The 16,859-nt window shown below is 41.7% G+C and overlaps 1 protein-coding gene across 2 annotated transcripts; it reads right to left on the reverse strand.

The window, feature by feature from the left end:
* Positions 1-6,501: 6,501 nt before the first annotated feature.
* Positions 6,502-15,469, reverse strand: LOC119661727 (juvenile hormone acid O-methyltransferase-like). 2 transcript variants are annotated; one of them, XM_038071192.1, is made up of 3 exons: positions 15,030-15,469; positions 6,823-7,100; positions 6,502-6,771 (listed from the first exon to the last, which is right to left on the reverse strand). In XM_038071192.1, exons 1-3 carry the CDS (start codon positions 15,413-15,415, stop codon positions 6,593-6,595), a joined length of 843 nt encoding a protein of 280 aa, XP_037927120.1. In that variant the 5' UTR covers positions 15,416-15,469; the 3' UTR covers positions 6,502-6,592. The 2 variants fall into 2 exon arrangements, with proteins under 2 accessions (XP_037927120.1, XP_037927121.1); XM_038071193.1 differs by having other exon boundaries at positions 6,592-6,736.
* Positions 15,470-16,859: the final 1,390 nt, after the last annotated feature.

A 16,859-nucleotide genomic window follows, 5' to 3' on the forward strand; every position in this document is an offset into this window, starting at 1 on the left:
TACATGGGTCACTACATTCAGACAAACTGCAAATACGACAAAAGGAAGAACTGGAGTACTTCGGCCCGTTAGATCACCTGAGAACATTGATGCAGTGAGAGCGTCAATGTTGCGATCGCCACGGCGTTCTGCGCGCAAACACATATCTGCCCTTGGACTATCCGATTGTTCTGTGAGAAGAATTCTTCGTGATGATCTTCATTTTCATCCCTATAAGATGGCGATAGTGCAGGAACTTTCAGAACGTGACTTCAATTCTCGGATGAACGCGTGTGAGCTTCTTCTTGATGTCGTTCCCGATGGTGCTATTGTTTTTTTTAGCGATGAAGCCCATTTTCATTTGTGTGGGTCGGTTAACAAACAAAACATGCGCTACTGGGCTGACACCAACCCTCGAGAATTGCATCAAAAGCCTTTGCTTTCACTCAAAGTCACAGTGTGGTGTGCAATTTCCTCAGCTGGAATTATTGGTCCCTGGTTTTTTGAGGAAAATGAGGTTACAGTGACAGTGAATTCGGACCGGTATGTAAACATGCTACAGAATTTTTTTTCCCACGGCTAGAAAATTTGGATTTGGGGGACACTTGGTTCCAACAAGACGGTGCACCAGCACACACTTCAAGAGCATCGATAGCTGTTTTGAGGGAACACTTTCCAGAGCGCCTTATCTCATCTGTCCCCTTGTGATTTTTTTCTATGGGGTTTTTTGAAATCCCGTGTTTATGTGAACCGTCCAAGAAGCCTACAAGATTTGAAGACCAACATCCAAGAAGAAATTGCCAACATAACACCTGCTATGCTAACAAGAGTCAAGACAAAGGCCAGAAATCGGTTTACGCAATGTATGGAGAATGGGGGACGTCACCTAACAGATTTGATCTTCAAAACAATGTAAATAAAAACTTTAGACATATACCTACATTTATTGTATTTATTGAGTTTTGAAAAAAGGAAGTTATGCTGCCGCACCCTGTATTACAGTGGCCATCCAGTAAACCATGTGCTCGGACTAGGTTTCTTAGTTAGCCAAAAAATGAAACCTGCTGTTATATACATAAGCGAACGGCTATGCACTCTTCGTTTGCGAGGCAAATTTAGAAATATAAGCCTCATTAACGATCACGCCCTACAGAGGAGAGTGCAGAATCGGAGAAGGATACCTTCTCGAAGCTTGTCCCAGATATGATATCAAAATCATCCTTGGTGATTTTAATAGCCAAGTAGGGACGGAGCCTATATTCAAGCGATACATTGGCTCTCATAACTTACATCAAAATACAAATGATAAGGAACTGCGGATTATTCAACTAGCAGTGTCACACGAAATGGTTGTTAGAAGTATCTGGTTTGCGCGGAAAGCGGTCCACAAACAAACGTGGGCCTCTCCAGACGGGACCGCTTCCAACCAAATTGACCACATGTTGATCGAATGCCGCCACCTCTGAACCTTGATGAATATCAGAATATATAGGAGGCCAATATAGACTCGGATCACTATCTCGTTGGCATGGCGCTCCGAGGTCGAATAACAACACCAACCAGATTCTTCTCTGATAATCAGGTGAAAGTTAACACTGAAGCCATCTACAACACAGCCCTCCGCAACACCTATTAGAGGGAAATGGATACCGCAATAACCGCAGTCAACAGAGGACCTGCAGATGAAGCATCAAGAAATGATCTTCACACACCTGAAGAACGTAATCAAAAATGCGGCCACAAACATACTTGGCCCCGACTGCAGAAAGAGTCGGAACGGCTGGTTTGACGATGAATGTAAGCTAGCAACGGAACGGAAGAATGCTGCATACCGTTGCAGCATGTTGCATCCTCAAAGAACGCGGGCACCCGCAAAGACTTATCACGAACTCCGACGAGCGGGTAAGCGACTTCAATGACGCCACCACCAAATATTGGAGAAATAGTCCGTGCAATTCATCGGCTTAAAAATCATAAGTCGTCAGGAGCCGATGGAATTACACCCGAATTGGTTAAATATAGAGGCGACCAATTACACCAAGTGGTTCATCAACTGATGCTGAAGGTATGGGACAGCGAATCAATGCCTGACGATTGGCAACGAGGCATTATCTGTCTCAAACATGAGAAGGGAGATATCACACAGTGCAGCACTTATAGAGTTATCACGTTGTTGAGTGCCATCTATAAGACATTCTCAGTTATCTTGCTATGCCGGCTAGCCCCATACGCCCAGAACATCATTGGCCCGTACCAAAGAGGCTCCACTCCAGACAAAAGCAACAGATCAGATTTTCTCTCTGCGGCAAGCGATGGAAAAACTGTTGGAATCTGGACAACAGTTGCACCATCTATTCATCGACTTTGAAGCCGGCTATGATAGCATAGCCAGGGTAAAACTGTACTGTAAAATCCCGACGAAACTGATAAGACTGACTAGGCTGACCCTAACCAATGTGCGAGGCCAGATAAAAGCAGCAGGATCACTCTGAAGACCATTCGACATCAACAACGGTCTACGACAAGGGGATGCCCTATCATGCGTCCTCTTTAACCTGGTCATCGAGAAAGTGATCCGTGATGCTGAGGTACCCAATTACTGGCCTATACGACGATATCGACATCATGGGAAGAACGACCCGAGACGTACAAACTGAATTTATCCAGATCGAGGAGGCGGCGCGAGATCTTGGGCTGCATATGCAATGAAAGCAAGACAAAGTATATGGTGGCAACGTCAGCATCGAAAACCAACCAACCAATAACATCAAACCGCTTTGGTCAAACAGGAAGAATAAGGATAGGAGAAGACAACTTTGAAACCGTTGATAATTTCTCTATCTAGGGTCGAAAATCACAACCGATAACAGCAACGATGATGAAATCCACGCACGGTTGTTGTCAGCCAACAGAGCATATTTCAGCTTACAAAAACTATTCCGCTCGAAACGTCTCACCATAGGGTCAAAGCTCTTACTGTACAAGACTATAATCTTGTCAGTCCTCATGTATTCCTCGGAGATTTCGGTTCTTAGCAAGAAGAATTGCGAACTCTTGGCCGCGTTCGAGAGAAGAATCTTCTGAAGAATTTTTGGCCTCCTACATGAGGATGGACGATTCCGTAGTCTACATAACGACGAAATCTATGAGCGGTACTAAGATCGTCCGGTTTTGGATAAAATCCGGCTCAATAGGTTACGGTGGGCGGGTCACTTAATCCGTATGGATGAAGATGATCCCACCCGGAAAGTCTATAAGGGTAATATATGTGGTAGAAAAAGTAGACGAGACAGACCCTGCCTAAGATGGAGCGATGGCGTAGGTCAGGACGCTAGACAACTTTTAGGGATATCGAATTGGTAGACCTCGGCGTAATACCGGGATGTCTGGAGTTCCTTATTAAGGTAGGCCTAGACCGGATACCGGTTGTTGCGCCGTTGATGATGATGATGATGGCCATCTTATATCTTATCTTTCAGTTTATCAACTTGTTACACATTTTCATAAGAAAGACGTTTTTGTAACTATATAAAATATTATACGGTAGAAATCAGTAATGAACGCTTTTTCTTGAAATATGGTGCGCGGATACCACATAGAAAAATTCAAATCAACCGATTTAATCTAATTTTTTTTCTAAAAACTTATGGCATAATTATCAATTGGATACACCTAAAATTATATTATTATATACTAAGATCAAAAAGTAGCGGGAATTTATAAGCAAAGTGAAGACGACTTAATTGTCATCCACTTCGCCATTCTGGTTGGCCGCCGACGGGATGATTTTGGAGCACCGCTTCTTTCACTTTTTTAAGTTTCGTTCTACGTTTTCATCGTCCTTCGACTTGGATGAGCATCTCGAACGAGACAATCCTCTACCATTTAATGGCCACTTTTAAAGATTTTACAGCACTCATGTTTTGGAGTTATCGACAGAGCAGGCTTCTAAAGGCTTTTTGTAACGTTCTCAATGTATCAATACATGAAATCTCGTTGACAAGTCAAAATTTCTCAAAAGTGTCCATATTAAAATGTAAGTGGAGGAAAAGACACATAGAGGTCAGGCAGATATTAATGATGCATTGACGCTAAAATATTGACATGAATCTCAGTTAAGGGGATACCAACTTAAAAGAACCGAAAATAACCGGTTTTGTCATGCGTGGTTCGGTTAAAAATTGCCGGTACTTTTTGGTCATATGGTAAATCTCATGGCCCAGACGGGATAATGCGGGTTGCATGGTGTAGAAATTTACCAGACCTTTATTTTTTGGATACAAACCGCATTCCTAGGAATGCACGTGCGGTGTTTCCATATCAAAAGCTGCGTCCTCTTTCGTGTAGAAGACCCTAGAATGTATCGTGGACATTCACTCAGGGATGATGGAGAGGACCCTGTGTAAGCACGCCTACCTCAAAGGCAAATCCACAGAAACCGCCCTTCATGGGTTAGTTAGTACGGTTGAGTGATTGCTACCCTGTAAACAATAAACCCTAGCTGCCTGCAAGCCAAATCAATCAAGGAAGCTCAAACTAGAGTAGAATTGGAGGGGTGTCTTATGCAATGGATAGTATCCATGACAGTCACAGTAACTTGGCAGTAGATGTGAGCAAAAGGACGCCCAAGCTGACGCTATCTTTACGGTGCTCTGATTGGTAGTGATGGACGAAATTCTATTCATATTGCACAGAGGCGGGAAGAAGGGGGTAGGTAGGGTATGTCGGCGACATGGCGATATTGGTGCCAGGGATATTTCCTTCTGTTATGAGTGAAATCATGGAGGAAGCTGATACTGTCAACGAACTACCCCACACCACCGACCTTCAAGCAAAAATTTGCTGTGGGCTTTGCAACCAGAGCAGAATGGAAGGCTGGCGACGTGTTGTAAGGTCACGAAACAGCTTCTACACCGACGATTTTAGGTTTTCTGGAATACACACAATATAACCGAGTCGTACTGTATTCCAAATATAAAGGCGGCTAATCGGGAGCGGCCATTGATACTGAGGCGATGAGAATATGATAATTTCCCTCACGTAACCAGATCAAAATTTTCTCCTAGTTATGTGTCGAAAAGCGTATGTGACGTGGGGGAGGAGTGAGCAGGTCAACCGCAGAATTAAAGATGAAGACATAAATTCATCAAGCTAAATTTTCAATTTGAGGTTTCAGTTTTCCACTTCGTCGAACTATCCGCAGCACTTACACAAATACAATTAATATTTTCAATTTACAATGGCCAGAATATGCAGAAGCAAAGTGTGGACCCCAAAGGCGGCGCCTTGATAAGACTTCAAAGACATTGGAATTGTCTGGCTCTCCGGCTGCAATCGAGGCGACATTCCAAATTTAGGTTATTGTCCATTTGGTTTCAGTTGTTCAGTTCTGGTGCGTTTGAATGCATCGGGCAAGGGACAGGTAGAAAACTTTGTCGATGGCAAGAGAGGAACTGAGGTTGATAGTGTAACCGCGTGTCAACGAAACACTTCAATAGGATTGCACTTAAGTTCTGATGGACTGTATCGTCGATTGCGCCATTATTTTCAGTTGTTTTTTGGATAGTTCATGGTCAATCCGCCATTGCGCAATTCCACAAGTCATTGCACCTAAAATTTTCGATTGTGGACTTTAGCTCTGCTTCATGGTAGAAAATAATCGATTCAGGCTTTATTTTGAAGCGATAGGTATAGTAATCCTCCAGCACTATTCTTTTGGGTCAGTTCATTATATGGTATTTGGAGCCTAGCGCGTCAACCATATATACACGTAATCGTTGTCGACTCCTGGCAATGTACTTTACCCCTCTCAGGACTTCCCGAGGGGTTTTCACACTTCCTCCACTGTTATGCATTACGTAGCTTATGTGGGATCCATTCGTCGGCCATCTTAGAATAGTGGATTCCACTATATGGTTCGCCGAGGAAGCTCTTCGTCTGATATCATTTCAGGTCAGAGGTACGCGGTTAGACTACGCAGAGATGTGTTTGTTGATAAAGCTTGGGATTACCAAGTAACAGTGGTGTCATTTTCCATGTGCTTCTTCCGTATAGTAGTACTGAGAGAACATTGTCGCAGAACAGATTCAGCTTATTGTCGGGGTTGAAATAGCCGCATTTCTAGATTTTGGATGAAACAGTGAAGGTGAATTTAAGGCTGTTAATGCGTTGAACGGCATCAAGTTCATTGTATGCAGAAATAGCACGCTCAAATATACAAACCGTTAGATACAATCGGTAGTTGTATAAATAGGAAGAGTGCAATGACAAGTTAGACTAGGAGGCTTGGTGTTGCATTTATTTTTGGTTACTTGGGAGCCATTTAGGTATTCGGGTTGGTGAGATTGTTTTTACCACGCAACTGCTTGAAGTTATTTGGATCTATATTGATTACGCCGTGGCTAACATGGCAGATTTTCAACTAAGATAACAGTCTACATTTTCTTGAAATTAATCCTATGCTATGTCCTTCATGTTCTTCCTTTGGCAGGACAATTTAGGTCGTGTGTGTAAAAATATGAGTCATGATTAATTTATTTATTTGTTATAGAAGTTTTTCAGTTTGATTTTCTTTAATATAAGCGAATATAAATATTTATTTTTTTAATATGTCTTACTTCACCGTATAAACAACCAAAAGATGGTATGAAAAACTAAACGTACTTTCATTCTCATTACTTGCTTCCTTATAAAGTCCTAATCTAGCAGCGACGTTTAAGTAGTCCTTCAAATATTCACGTTGCTCCTCTGTGTTCATCTTCCGCCAAATTGGGTTGATGATAGTTACGTTAGCTTCAATGAATTCTTTTCAACAGATGCTTTCGATATTATGAAAATAATTACCTTTAATTTCATTGTAACCTGTAAATTGCATTTTCCCGGGATAGATTTTGACCTCATGGTTTTTGAACCCTGTAGCAGTCAAAATTTCGACTATGGTTGCCGCTGGATTTTCACGACCATGGTAATCAGCAAAGAAATCATCAGGACTTGACATCAGATTTTTCCATTTGGTTTTGGACAGTTCCTTGTATATGTCGAAAATGCTATGTTTAACTAATAAGGCGAGCAAGCAGTCTCCATTTGGTTTTAGTAGGTTGTAGATGTTTTTCATTGCTTTCCTGGCAATTTAATAAAGAGGACAGTTAATCTGAGATTTTGATTACAAAAATAAATGTTGAAGTCAGATGACTAGTTTTTTGAGTTACTGTGAGGAAAACTCGGAAAATCGCAATTCTCAACACATATTTTAGGCCTATTGTCCACTAAGTCATTAAGGCTCATAGGTATTTGTCAATCCGGGAAGGTGACAAATGTTGTGTGGAAACTAGAATGACTTTCGAATTTGGGGGAAACCCTTACCTCTTTGAGAGATTGGGATTAATTTCATACCTCTTTTGATTGGCGAGGAATTCCATTACTCTCCTGGTATTTTCCCTATAAGGGACACGTAAAGGGATGGTTTGTATTTTGAGTTTTCTGTGCTTTTGCTCAAGGAAATTTAAGTATAGTTTACTATCCTAATAACCTATTTCAAAAACTGTTACAAGATACAGCATCAATTCCTCAACTAAAGGTTTATTTTGGAAACAGGCTAGACTTCGATCTAGACTGTCATATGTATTTTACCGTAGTTGGGAACCAATCCTTCTCAGTCCTAGTGGAATTTGTGCCGTGGGCAAGTTCTAAGTAGGAAACAGGTGTTGAAAATCGACTTGATGGAAAAGTCGGACAAATTAGCAAGGCGAAAGGACCGGATCTTTGCAGGATGCCTAAAGACAGGAAAGATCTATGGAAGAAACTAGGGTAGACGGAAGAATTGGCATAGGGCGCAGGAGTAGAGTCAGTAGCCTCAATGTCTGCTAAAGAAAAAATACTGAAAAAATAAAAGAATATCTTCGTATTTATTTTTTCAGTATTTTAATGTCCTTCAAAAAAGAAAAAAACGACCAATAAAATGAGATTACGTCTCCAGTTAATCATTACTTCTAAAAAAGGGACTAAATTACTTGGATCTCCGTCAGAAGAAACTGTTGTAAAACGGAGACGATGGGACTGAACTAGTCTTCCGCTAAGGTTGAGAAGTTCTGAACTAAGGACAAAGGTAAAAAAATAAATCCCCTTCAATGAAATCAACGAAAACACTTTCAATGAGGACATCCATTAGAACCCAGGAAAAAAATTTCAGCTCTTTATAGTGCAAGATTCGGGAACTAAGGAGATTAAAAAGATATATTTCCTACTATGTGAATATATGTTTTGTTAGGAGAGGGGGCTGTCGAGTATGGAGGTATAATATTTAAACGAACCTTGAAGTGAATTTTAACCATTACAATGATATGCATGACTTGCGTTTACAGAGCGTCTATCAGCCACCGAGGTAGCCATAGCCTACGTATCACCTAGAATACATCGCGGGTTACTTGTGGTCGACTGCCCTCGGGCACCATCTTGTTGTGGTGAGGTAGTCTACACTGACAGTGTGGAGAACACATGAAAATGAAAGCAACGGGTTTTAACTTTTCAAGTGGTGAGAAGTCACAGGCCTCATCCACCTTCGATTTTGCGCAATTAAGTCAGACAGTGGCTTTGTACGATTTTTGAAGACCTCGCCAGATTCATTCCCCTCACGGAGAAATCTTTGGAAGATATGCTTTCCATTCAGTGTGTATAACGCGGTCAGTCAGGGAAGACATTGCAGAAACTTCCATAATATAAGGAACTGGATACCTGACTACGATTGTTCTGCCGGAAGCACTGTTGTCTTGGCACTGTTGATTAAAAGAAGGTATAGAGCAATTAGAGTTACATCTAAAGAATTTTTTTTCTACATGTTTTGCTCTGGGCTACGCGCCTACATCTTGGGGGAAGGTTAAGGAAGCCTTCACATCGAGGCCTGCGAACGATGATTATTCAAATCCAAACAACTTCAGACAGATCGGTCAGCAAAATGTGCGGGGAGACTGGTTGAGTGCAGTGTTGGTAGTGGTACTAAGCCTAGTACTTTTTGAAATTCATTAGTATCTCGGCACTCCTCTTCATTTTCAGTAGATTTTTAATTAAATTGGTACTATTCAGTACTTTTTAATCAGAATCCCAAGTTAAAGTTAAAGTTAATATTTGACAATATCACATTATACTGAATGGGAAAATGGCCGAGAAATTGAACTGGTCGCGTTACGCTGCCTGTAAAATAAATCAAATTTTCTGTAAAATCGATGGGAAGGCTTGATACGCTGAATGGAGATTTAAAAGCTTCGTGATTCCATCCAGATCAGGTATTTCGGCAAATTTCGAAATCGATCACGACGACCCGACCCCGCTTGTGAACGGGACAGAGGCTGAAGAAAAAGAAGCTGGCAGCTCGAAACCGGTGCGATTTCATTCACATAAAAATCTGCTCAAAACGACCACGGCATTGCAAGAAGATGTTGCGACATACGATATGGGTGGACAGATTCACTTTTATAGCAGACGCAGAGTATTGTGAGTGGCAAAGTTTCATAGTCGCTTGGCAAGAAAAAAAGCGTTCAAATCGACCAGATTGAATAGATTGGTGGTTCTAGAGAATAGAACATGAAAAGGAAGTATTTCCTAATGTGCTGTGTTTAAATTTGTTACAAAATGGTATCTTAGGTATATTTGTGAAAGTGCATGATATAAAAATCTTAGACCTGTGGTATTTGGTTCTGCCTAGCGAAAGTAAAGGTTATTCAATAGCAGTATGTCCACCACCATCTCTTCATCGACTTTAAAGCCGCATATGATAGCATAGCCAGGGTAAAACTGTACACGGCCATGAGAGAATTCGGTATCCCGACCAAATTGATAAGACTGACTAGGCTGATCCTGGCTAATGTGCGAGGCCAAATAAAAACAGAAGGATCACTCTCATGAACATTCGACATCAACAACATGAACATTCGACATCAAATGCCCTATCATGCGTCGTCTTTAACCTGGCACTGGAGAAAGTGATCCGTGATGCTTAGGTAAATGCAGGAGGTACGATCCTCTTTAAATCCACCCAACTACTGGCCTATGCTGACGATATCAGCATCATGGTAAGAACGACCCGAAAGGTACAAACTGCCTTCATCCAGATCGAGCAGACGGCAGTGGGCGCGAGATCTTGGGCTGCACATCAATGAAGGCAAGATCAAGTATATGGTGGTAACGTCAGCACCAAAAACCAGCCAACCAACAACATCAAACCGCACTGGTCAAACGGGAAGAATAAAGATAAGAGACTATAACTTTGAGACCGTTGATAATTTCTCCTATCTAGGGTTGAAATTCACAACCGATAGCAGCTACATACGACGATGAAATCCGCGCACGGTTATTGTCAGCCAACAGAGCCTATTTCAGATTATAAAAACTGTTTCGCTCGAAACGTCTTACCATAGGGTCGAAGCTCTTATTGTACAAGACAATGATCTTACCAGTCCTTATGTATTCCTTGAAGACTTGGGTTCTTAGCAGGAAAAATTCTGAACTTTTGGCCGCGTTCGAGAGAAGAATCCTCCGAAGAATTTGTGGCCCTCTACATGAGAATGGACGATTCCGTAACCTACATAACGACGAAATCTATGAGCAGGCATAGAACAATTGTTTGCCTTCCAGGAGGGTAACAACCTCAAGTACACTCTCTTCTCGGTATGAGAATGGCTTCGGTATAATGTCAATATGTTTCTCAAATCAGTAAATCTTAGACTAGGTGAAAATTCGTAGCATTTGCGCGAACTTCATATACGGCACAATTCCTCAAAAAAATAATTTCCTAAAGGGATTGCAGGAAGCTGAAAGTGAAATTCCCCCCGAGGTGATTGAATCCCTTTCAGTTCGATTGATCGATGCATTCGAAGTTCAAATTTGGTTGATTTTCTTTGGAACATTTTTCTTGCTATGTCAATACGTTTTCTGCACTTGGTTGCGTTTAGTTTCATTGCTTTCCTTGTGCTATCTGTATTACACCAGAATAAATGTTTTGGTCTTTTAATTGTATACATACGTGTTTAGATGGACGCTCTTCAGTCTCCTCTTTCATAAAACAACTTTTCACAGTGTACTAACAATATTGGTAATCAGATTGTACGATATACATGAGTATGCCACAAAATGCAAAAACAGCAGGGGTGGCAATCTTCTCCTTTTATTTTAAGCTACGCACGCTCATAAAAAAGTACTATTTAGTACCTTTTAGTTACATTTTTAGTATCATAATTACCTCCGAATCATAGTGGGAATTCTCACTGGTCACTGCCGGCTGAACTATCACCTAGGGAAGTTGCCTGCGTACAGGTTTTGTGAGGAGGAGGACGAAACCTCTATACACGTCCTGGGACAGTGTCCGGCACTTGTGCAAAGATCTGGAAGTAGGGAACATACTAAAGTCGCTAACGGTTATAGGCCTGCTTGAGATACTATGATCAATAGGTACACTATAACCAGTAAAAGGGACACAATAGTTCTTCAAGGACGCGGTGCGACTTTTCCTTAACAGAATAATAATAATAATCATAATTTCCTCGCTTCCGATAACACTCGTTGAGTGTCACATTCATAAGAAGGGGTAAACTCACACCCACTACGTGAAAACCAACAACATCAGTTAGGAAAGTTCTGTGAGTCTGCTCTTCACCCTTTGCATTCAAAGGTAAATGAGACAACTCTGAAACGCGATGGAGGTATTCGTGGACATTGAAGGGGCCTTAGAAGCAATGAAAGGCTGCCCGCAAGGAGGTGTGCTATGATATAAAGACCTCTGCGGAGTACGTTGATCGACTCATTACTATGTGAACTACAAAATCTGCTAATACACAGTCAGTTTGTTCGAGATCTCGGAACAGTATGTGGAAATATACAAAGCTCCGTTGATTTGATTGACAGTTGGTGCCTCCACTGTGGTTCTTCAGTTAATTCGAATAAAACCACAATGACATTATTTATAAAAAGGAGGAAACTGAATGGTCTTTGCCTTCCTGAGATGAGGGGTATATTCGGTCAACTCTCAGAAGAAGTGAAATATCTGGGAGTTATTTTAGCTTTCATAGTTTATGGTGAACCTTTGCCTCGACATGGGCAATGTGGATATGTATTGCTATGATTAGACCGATCTTCGATTATGCGTTCACTTTAAACTAACCCCACGTTGAGGGACTGTATGTCTAGGTATTACCGGTGGCATGAGTGCAACATCCGCTGCAGCTCTAAATACTTTACTCAATTTTCAGTCCTTGGATTTATATATTCAAAGCACTACAATAAGAGCAGCATATAGATTAATACGCTTAAATCTATTGGGAACCAACGGAAGTGATGGCAAAGAGAATTGGAAGAGTTATTGGGAGAACTGAATCTAGTTTGTTCAAAACTTTTGATTTTGGGATCCTCGTGTATTTGTTTGAGGGGAAGATATGAAGTTATTCTGAAGCGTAAGAAAACTGGGGTGAACCAGAAGAATGAGTAGTAGAATATATTGAAGTCTTCTGGACTGATAGTTGTGAAAAAGAACAGCGTTCTAGAGGAAGAGTTTCTTTTCGAATAGAAACTAGAAGTCGGTTTTAGTCTTGGAACAATATGCAATGGTCTTTCATACTGAAGTGAATGCCATTCTAAGCGTAGTAACCTGGGAGGGAGGGAATGGATGCGCTGGGTCTACATATTCGGAATATATATCGCGCATGCCTAGCAGACGCTTCTATTCCAATTAAATGGCGTGATGTGAAGGTGTTATTCATTCCCAAACCAGGAAAAGCCACCTACACATACGCAAAAACTTCCGACCGATCAGTCTAACGTCCTTGCTGTTAAAAGGACTAGAAAGACTAGTAGATCGGTTCATAAGGGATACACACATTTTTAAGTGGCCACTTCACCATAGGCAACACGCCTACCAGAAAGGTAAATCCTATGTTCGAAAAAGAATACGCCTTAGGCACATTCATGAACATCGAAGGTGCCTTCAATTATGCCTCATTCGTGGCAATTTGTGATGCGGCCAGACAGCATGGAGTCGAACTCTGTTTGAAATCTACAGCTGGTGCCTCCGCAATGGACTTACGGTGAACGCTAGGAAGACTGGACTAGTTATGTTCACTAGGAACGTCAGGTGGGGCAACTATACGCTACCCACCTTAGCAGGGACGGAAATCCAAGTACTTAGGAGTAGATTTCGACTCCAAGTTAACGTGGAAGCATCACATTCAGGAACAATATCAGAAATCCTGCAGATTGCTCTGGTGCTGTAGGAATGCGATAGGTAAGACCTGGGGACTTTCACCCAAACAGATATACTGGATGTATACATCCGTAATAAAACCTATTTTGATGTATGCATGCATCGTCTGGTGGCCAAGACTGAACTTTGCTAACAGCAGGAAGCTGCTAAAGCAGATTCAGAGACTTGGTTGCCTAAGTATTACTGGAGCAATGAGTACTACGCCGACTGCGGCACTTGAATCTATCCTAAATTTACCCCCCCATTCACGTGGAGGTGAAACGGAAAGCAGCCAACGACGCATATAGGCTCGATACCATTGGGGCGTCGAAACGCGGCCAATCACACGGTCATGCGTCTATCTGGAAATTCCTTGAAAAACATCCGGTAGCCCTGATGCCGACTGATCATATAGTTTCTAGATTCGTCTTTGAAAAGACATATACTGTGGTAATCACCGAAAGAGGAGAATAGTCGACAAATGGCCATGAGTTTTTTCAGATTACAGACTTAATAATCTTCACCGACGGGTCAGTCACGGAGGGTGCATCGGGCCCAGGGGTGTTCTCGGAGAATCCGATTATAGAACTGGGTCGAACCCTCGGAAAAATGATGACCATACTCCAGGCGGAGATATATGCCATTTCATTTGCAGCAGAAGAATGTCTGCGACAAAAGTGGAGGGGTCGCACCATTCGAATCTGTTCCGAGAGTCGGGCGGCATTATCAGCACTAAATGGCAACAACATATCAAGCCAGTTGGTGTGGAGTTGTCATCAGGTGCTGCTGAAACTTGGCCGACTGAACGAAACATTCTTGATGTGGGTGCCGGGGCACTTTAACATTGCTGGTAATGAGGAGGCTGACAGACTGGTTCGCCGAAGGTCTGGATCTACAATGGTGGGGCTAGAACCAGCTCTTGGAATCCGACCGTCTACTGTTAAGTCTACTCTGAACGGTGAAATTGCAAGGATTCTTGCAGCCGAGTGGAGAAATTGGGACTTTTGCCGGCAGGCGAAAATCCTTGTGAAGGAGCCTAGGGTCACTAGCCTAGGGCCCTTAAGAAGTGGGACATGAAAACCCTAGTAGGGCTTTAAACGGGGCACTGCTCCTTAAACTACCATATGGAAAAGATTGGGGTAGTGGTTTCCGCTATGTGCAGTCAATCTGAGGAGGAGGAGACGGCCCTGTACTTTTTATGGAGCTGCCCGGCATCCTTAGATCTCAGACGAAGACACCAAGGTAAGGTTTTCTGCAATGAAGAATCTGCACACTCTAAAGCTTGCGAACACCTTGGGCGGGAAGCCATTGAATAGGCGATTTACGGGAATAGTACAATGGGCCTAATAATGGCCTGAGTGCTCGGAGCGCAGCGATCGTCAAGCTGCATTGAGGGCGTTGAACAATCCTTTAATCACCTCGAAAAGGGTTCAGAAATGAAGAAACCGATTGAACTCTATTTCTGCCTGGGTACCTGGTGACTGTCCAGGAAAGCTAAATTAAATCTCGGGTCGCTTAGCGAAAGAGGTAGATTAATGTTGCTATCAAAAACTGCGATGCATATACACTCATCAAACATCAGATTTTTGGTGGAGATGTGCAGCAGTTGCGGTACCACACACCCACTAGCGGGAATCTTACTATACGTAAACGAATCTGAGATATTGTGTTTGACGGGGAAATCGTGTACGATAGGCCACTATGGTCCGAACGCTCAGAGGCTTTGCCCCACACTTCTCTTGCTATTGATTTTTCTAAATGCTACTTCTATCTTAAATGAATTCGGAAACAACAAGGAAATGAAATGTTATTACGAACTTGTACTTACACTTGATTTGGAACCCAGTGTAAGCAGTAAAAAGACATTACATGGTCGAATCGTTCAGGATGCTTTACCAAAAATCGCTGAATATCATCCTCGTCGCCTTCTATATCCAAAACTTCAAAAGAAATATTTTTACGTTCATGGGTCCGTTTTGCGTATCCTATCATTTCCTGGGAAATGTCAACTCCAACCAGCTTCCTGAACTTTACTGGGATATGGCTTAAAATATGTTCGACTGTAACGTCTCCCGTTCCACAACCGATATCCAAAACAGTGTCGTTACCATCATTTCGCCATTTGATCTTTTCAGCATACTCGTCCAGTACTTTTTTGGCGTCGTACCTTTGTACACTGCTATAAACCGAATACTCGGAAGGGGAGGCTTCCATTTCGGCTAATCACGTTAGAAAGGTCTTTGCAGTTATTGTCAGGGTAAAGCACTACTTGATACTGATTCAGCAAAATGAAGACGGAGTACTAGCATAGTATCAACGAGCCGTTCATCGGTATAAAACATACTTTGTTATTTTGTTACTTTGTACAATTTAAGTAATATTACTGGAAACGTAAAATTACACAATTTGCGAAATGGACGTGTGAAAGACAGCAAAGTTGTAAAAATGCAAGTGCTAGAATAAATACTCTCACTTTCTTATATAAGCGAATGAACGTGCCAACCACATATTGAAAGATAAATCATAAACCGAAAACTGGACGAATTAGTTATGAACGGTTTTGTGGTTTTTCTATGTAGGATATTTAGTACAATTTTCTGATATTTTCTTTTCCACATTTGTTGCGTAGTTAGCCAAAATTTTTTTGTAGGGTACCAAATGAAAGGTTCCTTCTAAAGTTGCCTCAATATTTGAAATTTGATGAAAGAGGGGGTAATGCGGGGAACGGAAATTTATAATTCTTTTCACGTTCTCAGAAACTGCACAAACGTATAGTGCCTAGAAATCATCCATCCTTCACAACAATTGGGTTAACCCCACTTGCAACTCTGCAAAAATCGGTGGTTTTTATTGCATTTTTTGAAGTACAACTATCTAAGATACCATCATTGAAAGAGAAGAATCCGTACCATAAACTACCAGAAGTTGAAACTTTGAACGTGTTTTTCGACAAATGACATGTTTGAAGCCGTTGACCGAAATTACTCGAAAACTGCTGAACTCATAGTTTTGAAAATTGGCAGATTTATTCAGTTCATAAAAATGTAGTAGGTAATCGTCCGATTTTTCTTTCAATAAAAACTTGCCGTTTTAAAGCCTAAAAACGACAATTTTTTAAGGTTTTCTGTGGAACAAAATCTTATTCAAATCGGTTCAATGTCTGACCGTCTATGTTTTTCTCGATGGAAGGTAGAAAGCATTAAAAGCTATTGCTGGCTCCTGCCAATTGTTATGTGGGACTCTTTCCCACTAAAACCACCTTCTTCTCCTTGCACTCTTCCCGCGAACTCCCATATGATATTACATACATCGCGGGCTGGATCAGAATTTACCCCGCGCTTGCGTTAACATTCGTGCTTTTTGCTCGTTCAGTCTTTCGGAAATGGTTCACGCATCTAGGGTTACCAACTACAGGGTTCAGATGAGAAAGAGCTTCGAGTAATACACGTCTCCCCATTCTTCAGACCACCCCATGAAATCTTCAGCTATTATCTTAGGGCTATGCTCGTTTACATTTATTGCTAGCTCTCAGATTTCCGGATATTCCATCTATTTTTGCTCTAGTGAAGCCACTTACGAGGATCTTCGTTGTTCCTTCTATGGCTCCGCATGTCCGTGTCGTTCATTTCCCTCTTATCCGCAACCAAAACTACACTGT

The sequence above is a fragment of the Hermetia illucens genome, chromosome 1 (genome assembly GCF_905115235.1).
Source record: "Hermetia illucens chromosome 1, iHerIll2.2.curated.20191125, whole genome shotgun sequence".
Classification (NCBI taxonomy): Eukaryota; Metazoa; Arthropoda; class Insecta; order Diptera; family Stratiomyidae; genus Hermetia; species Hermetia illucens.